This window comes from Cydia strobilella, chromosome 1, assembly GCF_947568885.1.
Source record: "Cydia strobilella chromosome 1, ilCydStro3.1, whole genome shotgun sequence".
In the NCBI taxonomy this organism is placed as follows: Eukaryota; Metazoa; Arthropoda; class Insecta; order Lepidoptera; family Tortricidae; genus Cydia; species Cydia strobilella.
Window position 1 is genome coordinate 3,176,027 of NC_086041.1, and position 10,735 is coordinate 3,186,761.

The following is a 10,735-nucleotide window of genomic DNA, read 5'->3' on the forward strand; positions in this document are numbered from 1 at the left end:
AGTAGGTGGCGATCACAATAGATCAAAGATGGTCGCAGTGATACATAGGCTCTGGAGCCTTACATAGCCCCTAGAAAAAGAAGAAGAAGAAGAAGAATATATTATCACAAAAACGCGTCTTCAATTTACCCGTTCCAAGAGTAAATTCAGCTTTTGGCAAACGTTTTGGGGAACGCAACAGGGCGTCTACATACAATGCTATAAATAAACTATGTAACCTCAGGGATTGCACACAAATGGAAGCGAAAAAACTGCTTTTCAAACTGCTGCACTCACAAAATTATGCCGAGGCAGAAGCCATATTTAACTAAATTTAGTTTCAATATTGTGTCTAGATTAAGCCTTAGTTTGTAGTTAGTAGTTTCTTACTAAATGATAGTTTTTAATTGTAACAAAGTCTGATATTTAAATTGTAATTGGTTCCCCGCGATACAGGCACTGCCTAGTGCGGAGACCCCTGGAATGTCTGTAACCTTTAGCTGAAAATAAATGATCTTTATTTTTCTTTATTCTTTATCTGATATTATTAAAATATTCAAAGGAATAATCGGAATTTTTTTCGATAAATTCATTTTACATTCAGAACACACTTTAGAGAGTTGCACTAAAAATATCATCAATCAAATTTTTTTATAGAACATATGTTACGTTACAATTGCAATCAATCAATTCGACTCCCTTGTTTTTTTTTAATTTGGAAGGTACTTTCTCGCACTAGTGCGTAAAAGAGCACTTTTCGTGCATATGTCGAAAGTTTAATTAATCTATCCCGGGTTGTCGTTGGTGTAAGTTTCTGGGCGGATAATATTCCTGCCACCAGGGTAATCTGCGAGCGCACCTGTCGGCGGCTGGAAGTAGCAGACGAAATTAGATTATTATTTGCTTCTAGCACTAAAAGTTTTGAAATCAATAAACTTTTGTAAAGTGGATACCACGGTTGCGTGGGCCATTGTGGAACCACCATTATACCTCTAGCTTTATCGTTAATAATTTTTCTTAATGATTTTAAGATCATAGTGAATGGGGGAAAGGCATAGAAGTAAAAGTTAGACCAGGAGACCGTAAATGCATTTATCGCATACGCGTCAGGGTCTCTCTGCCAAGACATATAAATTTGGCATTTATTATTAATTCGACTAGCAAATAAATCGATATTCGGGGATCCAAATTAATTTACAATATTTTGAAATGCGTAGTTAGCATGTTCCCACTCAATATCAGGATGCGTACGCCTCGACTCCTGATCCGCTATAAAATTATCTGCAGAGCTAATATATGAGGCGAATACAAATAGTTTTTTCGTTTCGCAATATTGCCAAAGTTGCTTTGTGTTTTCTGTCACATGAGGGAACTGAATACCTCCCATTTGATTAATGTAGTAGATAGCAGTGGTATTATCAATACGAAGAAGAGTTTGTTTATTGTACAAGTTTCGTGTAAATATTTTGAGACCAATAAATGCAGCCATAATTTCTAGCTGATTTATATGGTTTTTGCGTTCGTCTGCATTCCATGGACCGCTTGCCTTCTGGTCACCACATGCTACCCCCAGCTAGCAATTTTACGTCGTAATGACGTCATATTAAAGTTATTTCATCATATCATGTCATAAAAGCGAAGTACATGCAACGTCGCAAATGACGTCGTGATGTCGCGACTTCTGACGTCATTTCCTGTCGTCGCACAGACGTTATCTCAAGACGACATATTACCGACGTCACAAGGACGTATCCTCGTCGTCAGGAAGCCGATTGTCCTCACGTAGCCAAGACGTCATTAAGACGGCCAAATTTGGACGTGGCCCAGGCTTCGTCGTCAGGACGATCCATCAACACGTTACGAGGCTGATAGTTTCAGACGTAGCCAAGACATAATTTTCTTACGTCATTAAGACGGCCAAATTTGGACGTCTTGATTTCACGTCGTCAGGACGTGCCATTAAAACGTCACGATGCTCATAATTTGAGACGTAGCCAAGACGTCAAACACTAACGTCTCCGAGACGGCCAAATTTCTACGTCGCGAAGTAGTATTGTTATGTCGTCGTCAGTACGTGCCATCGAGACGTCACTTACACGTTAAATACTTACGTCTTGAGACTGCCAAATCTCGACTTCGTCAAGACGTCACGAGGTATAGTAGTTTTGACGTAGCCAAGACGTCATATACTGTAACGTCTTGAGACGGTCAAATATGGACGTAGCTCAGACGTCTTGGCAGGTCTGCTTGTGACGTCCTGAGAACGTCTAATACCGACGTCGCGCTTATTACAACCAAAATAGAGCAGCTACACCAGCTCGAAATCAGAGCGAACACCTTCATGAGCGCGTGAAAGTGATACGCATCGCAGTTTCAGTTTGCGTCCACTCCGCTTCCGCGCTGGTATGTGTATGTATGTATGTATAAACTCTTTATTGTACAAAGACATAGAACACAAATATGGCACAGAAATAGGCAGTACAAAGGCGAACTTATCCCTTTAAGGGATTTCTTCCAGTGCAGTGGTGTGCTGTGCCAAACGGAGAACGATCGATATATTAGACAAGTTACTCAAGAAGTCACAAATAATGACGGTTCAATCAAACATCAAAATTTAGTACAAAAATTTATTTCAAAAATTTCCATAGATCATCCCATTCTTATCCCACTTTAGTGGTTGTATTCTTATTACTAATTTTAGGTGTCTACTTACTATTTACTAATTAATAGTATGAAGCAATGGAAAACATACACGGATACTTTTATCATTTTCAGTGGGCACTGACAAACATTTTGCTGTAATACACTGTGCACTGATATTACTTCGATATCGCTTGACAGTTTGGAAGCAACGCAGATATTGGTCAATTTAGAGTCATGTGGATACACATAAAGTGAATCATATTGAAGAAAACGTTTGCCATAAACAAACAGGGACTCTCTGTCATTAAGAACACATTTAAAGAGGCCGTAGTCGATTTTGGAACAAAATTTTTAAATTGATAGATTTAGTCGTTGAAATTATACACATTTTGTTACGTAATATCTAAATAACAAGTATTGGTTTCTATTAGCACGTTTTCTCATCTTGCCTTTTAATAATGAGGTCGCGAGCGAAGTCGAGTCGAAATTGTAACTTGTTTTGAAGTAATTTCTGGAGAAAATTTCAATTCGATTAACTTTTATTTCCTCGAACTCATAAGTCATATAACAAAAATGTAATCTGATAAAGGTCAAGTACAGAATATGTGTAATACAAATTTACCATTTTTAGCAGTCCAAACTTTACGAAATTTACAAATAAGAGCGGCAAATTCAGTGCTTTACGCGCGTTTACCTAAACGTCCTTCAGGAAAAAAACCATTACTAATTTAGTGTCTGTTTTCAAAAAATTGATCTGATAAAAGGCTAGATAAGAAGACGTGCTGATAGAAACCAGTACTTGTTATTTCAATTTGGTAACAAAAGGTGTTCAATTTCATCGACGAAATCTATCAATTTTACATTTTTGCGACTAAAATCGACACCGGCCTCTTAAGATGTTATGTACTTCAAACACATTGTCGTTTAAATAACAAATACGAGTCTCTTTTACGGTATGCATGCACGTAAATAGAAAAACCTTTAGAAACAAGTTTTCTAAATCGTTCAAATTTACCAGCAGGTACTGGTCCTGAGCTGTGTGACATAAGTGCCTCGTTTTGACTTGAGGAGATCAGTGATTTTTGGGTTTGTATTTCTTTCAAACGTTTCACAATTTGTGCCAAAGGTTTATTTTGTGACCTGACAAGTTGCTTAATGTGTTGCAAATAATTTTCAAACGGAAAGGCGGAAAATGTATCTAATGGGCCAAATAATTCAACATCATTCAACTTTAGAATGACGTCGCAAATATATACTGCGGTTGCCATAAAAATGACGTGACTTAGTTAAGTCTTGGGACGTGATATGGACGTTGAACTTCGGACGTCAATTTGGTGACTTAAAACTGATGCCGTGGTGATGTACTGCAGTTGGCAAAAGTGAGACGTCAGCCAGGCAACGTCTGTGAGACGTGAGGTGGACGTAGAACTTGGGGCGTCGATTGGGTGACGTGAAATTGACGTCGAAAAGACCGACTGATGTATGACGTTAATTGAATGACTTGCAAATGACGTCTTGGTTTCGTCAGTGACGTCACATTGCTACCTGGGCCCCCACCCAGTAGTTGAGGCGTCTGAGAAAATTTCTACAGCGTAATAATCGGCTTTGATTTTACAACTAGAATTTTCTATTTTATTTTTCCCACCAGTCAAAGTCAGTGTGTAAGTTGTTTGGGATAGTCATGAAGATATCGTAATTATCATGATCTTTTAAGATCAGAAACTTGCACCTTTCGAAAAGTTTCGTATAAAGCCAGCCGTATTCGACGGCTGGACATGCCGATGTAAGAAGACCTACAAAACTCACGAAATCTCTTATTTTGCAACGTTTAATGAGGGCTATCGTTTTCTTGCTCACCAGTTGGCGCCTCTGTTGATGGTGGTCCAAAAGACTATAGAAAAGCTGTCAGTCATTGAAGTGGCAAGTGACATTTCGAACTATGGAAAAGACCACCATCTACACTAGCGCCCCTAGCGGCGAATTCATACGCGTTAGCCCTCATTGCAGAGAATTTTTTAATTTCATTTTTTATTTTTAATATTTTTTCTTTTGGCAGAGTAACTTCAAATTTGTTTGAATTTATTATATATCCCAAAAACTTGCAAGACGTTGAAGGGTTGAAATTGCTCTTTTCTTTATTTATAATAAAGCCTAGAGAGGTAAGAAGCTTTTTTGTATTTTTTATATTTGTAACACATTCATTACTCTTTGCCGATAAGCTATAAGTCATCAAGATAAATGGTTGATAGGTAACCACCTAACCACATAACCTTAGCAACTTCACTACTGGTTTCATAACTTTTGTGAAAACAAAAGGAGCACTGTTTAACTCGAACTGAAGGACGTTAAATTGGAAGATATTATTTTCAAATTGGAATCGGAGGTATTTCCTGTCATTTTCATGTATTTTAATAAGGAAATAAGCATCCTTTAAATCTAATGTACTTAGATAACAGTCTTTTGATATTAACTGTAAGCAGTGCGCAAATCCTCCAATTTAAAATGAGATGTATCTAAGAATTTGTTCAAAGATTTAAGATTTAAAATAAATCGCATTTTTCCATTTGGTTTGGGTATAAGAAAAATAGGCGACAAATTTGATCGTTTTGCGCTTCACATTGTGAGATTGCTCCAATTGACAGTAAATCTGAGAAAGATTCACGTCTTATGTATTTTTTCTTGATTGGAGTAGTTTTTTTTGTACTTGGTAGTACTAATTGTGAAACTGGTTCAGAAAATGGAATTTTATAACCCTTGATATAAGACAATACTAGAGGATCATCTGCGAGCATTAGCCATTGAGTATAAAATTTTGCTAATCTACCTCCTGGTATTACCGTTGTTAACGATGTCTGTGGCTCGTCCTGTAGTAGCGCTGATGCTGCGATGGCCTCGAGGTGTGCATGGGCCGATGACGTGTCGAGGGCGCAGGCTCCTTCGCTCGTGACGGTCCCGGCTGCCTGCGAGCTGGACCCGGCTTCCAGTTGAAATTTTTATTTGTATGGGGTATATTAGGCTTTTTAGCCTGAGGTTTAGGCGCTGGAATCTTAAGGTCTGCACCAGATTTAGTAATGGCTTTAGCCGATTTCAAAGTGTCGGCCAAGTTTTCGCTGAATAAAAACTTGTCAATTTTTGTATTTTGAAGTTGATCCTTCATTTCCTTCTTCATGGCGTTCAATAAAAAATTTCGTCTGGTAATGGTATCAGCATGTTGACAATCTTTGTCGCGTTTAATTACCACATCCGATACTGCGGCCTTGCTGACTTCCGCGTTGATTTCAGGAGATGTCTAATATCTATCTTTGAATTTATTGCGCAACTCCTTCGTTAATCCGTTTGTTGCGCAATGTTTTAATCTAATCGACAGGTCCTTTTGTATGTCTCTTCCATATTGTTTTACAGCATTGGGATCAGAACCCAGTATTTCCATCAAATCAGCATCTAACTCTTCTTCTGTTTCAGGTAACGGCTGGTCAATATTCTCGACGGCGGGGGTAGCTGGAGAATCTAATATATATAGGATCGGCGCGGCAGGAGCAGCTGATGCAGCAGGATTAGCTGGCGCGGCGGGAGTCGGCTGCGGGTCTACTGGAGGCACGACGGCGGCATGTTTCGACATGGCGGCCGCAGGCGGAGAAACTTCATTGGCTACGGAACCTGAATCTGTCTGGTCCGACCCCGAGTATTGCTTTGCCGGGGACGCATGATAGGCATCATCCTCAGGAATCGCCCATGCTTCTAAAGGGTCAGCACTTATGTCCACGGTGTAGTATAATAACTGTGTAAGTGGCAGTCGCAAGTTTCTTTAACAAGAACTGTTCCCGAACTGTTATTCCACACTTTTTAGTGTACTACGACCATTGTACGTGATATTAAATAAACACGCATAAAAAAATCTAATGTATTTTTATTGACAAGTTAAATCATCGGCAGAACAGTCCCAATGCATAGCAAGTACTGTCCGTAGCCGTACACTTTGTTGTTTACATTTATAAACATGTACCTATATATTGCGGCTCTTATTCGCAATATAAGTAATGATCTACTTTATAACATTTAAAACTTTCGCGGTTTAAACACATATTAAATCACATTTAGAAACGGGTCTATCGCGAATTTATTTTGTTACCTTTATTTACCGACGTTTCACACAGGTTTCACTGGTCGTGGTCGCGGCTAACCTGTGTCGAAACGTCGGTAAATAAAGGTAACAAAATAAATTCGCGATAGACCCGTTTCTAAATGTGATTTAAAATGATCTACTTTGTTCAAAAAGAAACAGTCCCATTGTACTGCCCGCAACTCAAACGTTAGTAGGTAGGTACAGGGTACCATGTACTAAAAAACTGATAATATAACTAGCACTCAGGTTTCAACCTTAATCTGCTATTTATAAGCATATAAGTTTAAAAAACGTTATTTACGTAGATCTTAATAAGGTTTAAAAAAGGTTGCCTATCGCATACCTGATTCATCCTGCGAGTTCGATGAGTCACGATGTTTGTCACGATCTAGTGATCGTAATTTCTTCTCGAGCCGTTTGATTTTCTTTAAAAGATAATCGTAACTATCTTTATCCTTTTCACGTTTACGTTTAGGCATCTTTTAAAACGTTAATCACTGATATTTTATCACTTTAATACGGGAGAGCGATGTGAAACGGCGGGGCACTAAAAAGCGAATGAAGTACGGGTAGACGGGAGCTGGTAGGCAAACTACCTTACAAAAAAAAAAAACTAAAATTCTCAAAATAGTGTGAAATGGCATGCGCTACGCGATACTACATGTGTCTCTTATGCTAATATAGAGGACGAAACTGAGTATAATCATTTTTTTCTTTTGATACGGAAGTACAGACACGGAAACAGAATGAAAATCAATACAAAAATATTATTGAAAATCGAAGCGGGCCGCAGCCCGCAGGAGCGCGGGAGAAATTTCTATCTCCCTCTCGCTCACCCGCGCGCCTCTCTTACAGCGCATACATTGAAAAAAATGTTAGGTTGGATATACTAGATTCTGCGTAAATGTTACCAAATTTATTTGGTAGATTACGCTTATATTTTGTACAGTTTTTACCAAAGTAATTTAGTAAACTTTCTCACCAAAGTACTGTAGTATAAAACTATGAAAACGGATTATCGGATTACGGGTCACCCGTTGACCACGAACGCTGTAAAGAGTTCGAAACGTCGGGATGTATTATAAATTCAATATACGCGATATAATCCGTTTTCATAGTTTTATTTCATGAGTAACTATGGCGGTAACCGAAGACAATATTACTGTAGTATAATTTTTTACCAAAGTATAATTTAGTAAAATTTCTCACCAAAGTACTTTAGTATATTTTTTACCAAAATACTTTAGTAACATTTCTCACCAAAGTACTTTAGTAACATGTTTTACCAAAGTACTTAAGTAACGTTTCTCACTAAAGAACTTTAGTAGATTTCAACCAAAGTACTTTAGTAACCTTTTTATCAAAGTACTTTATTAAAAAAAATACAATGTAGTTTGCTGCAATCTACTAAACAGATATTGTATGTTTTACCCAACAAACTTGTTTTCTTTTTACCATATACATTTTGCATGTTCTACTGTTACCTTTTTTGGTATACAAAAAAAATTTGGTAGATAGCACTTATTATATGGTAGAATGTATCAAATCAGTTTGATAGAGAAAACTAAACTTCACTCGTAAGTATAATCTATTTTATTTGGTAAACTCTAACAAACAAATTTAGCAGTATTTACTAATCAAAACTTAGCAAAAAACAAACAAAATTTAGCAGTATTTAAAAAAAAAACACCGAACGTGATTACGTTCGGTGTATTTTATCAGCGTTAGTTTGGTAATAATTACCAGATTACATTTTAGTTACTACCAAAGGTTGTTTGATATATCTACCAGACATGTAATGCAGTTCTCATCAAGGTTAGGTTAGTAAAATCTATCAGATGTGTATCGTGCTTTTTATCAGAGATAACTACTACTAGAAGTGTACCGTAGATTTTATCAAATATAATTAAGTATTATCTATCATGTGTGTTTCGTATTTTTTCCTAAAATTTGTTTGGTAATATCTAACAGATTTGTGCTGTAGTTATTACCAAACTCTAATATCTACTAATATTTTATCAGTGCTTGTTTTGCTGATTAAACCGGTCTTAGTTTAGTAAAACATACCAAATAAGTAGTGTAAATTTTACTGGTGTTAGTTTAATTGATTTATCAAACTAACACTAGTAAAATGTACACGACTTTTGAGGTATATATTACAAAACATAAATTACTAGAATATTAATAGGGTGTGGTATCATTAAACAATAGAAACTTAGAAGCTAATCTGCAATATTGCTGACATGGTATGTTATTATTATTATTACGAACCTATTAATGTGTCCCACTGCTGGGCAAAGGCCTCCCCCCTCTTCTTCCACTCCTCCCGGTTTTGAGCTACATCTGGCCAGTCGCTCAAAAAGGAGTCCAAGTTATCCCGCCACCGCCGACGAGGTCTGCCGGATCCCCGGTTTGACTCATGGGGCACCCACTGTGGTTATTTTGGCCCACAAGTCATTCGGCATGCGGCAGACATGACCAGCCCAGTCCCACTTTAACTTGTCCGCTTTCCGAGCTACATCTATTATTTGGGTTTTAGAGCGCAGCGTGGTGTTCCGGATGCGATCCCCGAGTTTCACACCTAGTATGCTGCGCTCCATACTTCTCTGACAAACCCCGAGTTTGGACTTCTGAGCTTCTGTCACAGACCAAGTCTGAGCACCGTAGGTGAGAACTGGAAGTATGCAGAGTAAAAAAAAAATTGCAATATTTCTGACATGGTATGAGAGTAAAAAAATCATATTGCAGTTTAGATTTTCAGACTACGTAGTACGTACTACTTTCGAGGCCACACCCTAAAAATATAGTAGAAGAAAAAAACTTACAATACAGGATCTGAAAAAAAAAAGGTTTTAAGACCGTTTGACAAACACTTCAAAAATATATAGGCTTATTGGCAACTCAACATATTCCTTTTTAGGAAGATATATAGTAAAGCTTATAATTTGCAGTTAAAAAGGTCATGTAAGCTATCCGAAAATCAGCAGTTTCTAGAATACGTCGATTACCAGTAACCTTATTAAATTAATATAAGGGCTTAATAAAAACGGTGGTTTAAAGAAAAATAAACTGATTTTTGGTATTGAAATTTACTTTACCAATCATAAAAACAATTAAATAATCACTAGGTCATGGTATAGTATCTCTGAAGAGGAGTAATGTAATGCTGATAATAATGCCATCTCTGGGTTATGTTGGACATCTATTCCTCAGCCGGTGGTGCCCTGCTGAGCTAAAAAGCGGTATCTCAATTGAAGATTGAATGCAAATAAGTACCTTAAAATTTAATCATAACGTTCCATTTCCAGTTCACTCGTTTTTGAGATACCGCCTTTTAGCATAAGGAGGGCTGAGTGTGGCTAGATATCATTCTAAAGTGTGTAGATGGTAGAAAACGAAATATACCAAACAAATATCTAAGCAGGTAACTTAATCGTATTTAATTAAATCTAGAAGAATATTATTTTCGTAAAAAATGTTTTGATAGTGTTACTAACCTTACGTTGCAAATGAACTAGGAAACAAATTAAATTTGAAACGTAATAGTAGTTTTTTTTAAATTTTATATACCGTACAATGACAGATTGACGTATTATGACGAATAAAAAACCAAATGACGTTTGGTATGACAGGAAATTTTGAAATTATTTCTAAGTTGGTTTTTAATATAAATTCCGTTTAATTAACTAACAGCGTTTCTTTATATCACAACCAACCTTGTGAGTTGTGTTGAGTTGAGCTCTTACTCATTTAACCAAACCAACGCAGGCAAGATGAAAAGCAATGGCGGCCGGGCCGCGCCGAATCTGTGTACCTTCTTGTATGTACATCGGTACAAGGACAAGGTAAGTAAATTTTCGAGTATATACAGATATAGTGCTCCGGAACATTTATTTATTATTTCATCTTTATCAAAAGCTTTGATAGAGGCTTTGGGCAAAGCATATTTATGAAATGTTGGTGATGGAACATGGAACATTGTAACATTTC

At 37.1% G+C, this 10,735-nt stretch overlaps 1 protein-coding gene across 1 annotated transcript; it reads right to left on the minus strand.

Annotated features, from left to right (window-relative positions):
* Positions 1–5,464: 5,464 nt before the first annotated feature.
* On the minus strand, positions 5,465–7,443 carry LOC134747760 (uncharacterized). The gene is made up of 3 exons (XM_063682398.1): positions 7,084–7,443; positions 5,919–6,400; positions 5,465–5,882 (listed from the first exon to the last, which is right to left on the minus strand). The coding sequence occupies exons 1-3, from the start codon at positions 7,222–7,224 to the stop codon at positions 5,465–5,467; spliced, it is 1,041 nt and encodes a 346-aa protein (XP_063538468.1). The 5' UTR covers positions 7,225–7,443.
* Between the last annotated feature and the right edge of the window lie 3,292 nt (positions 7,444–10,735).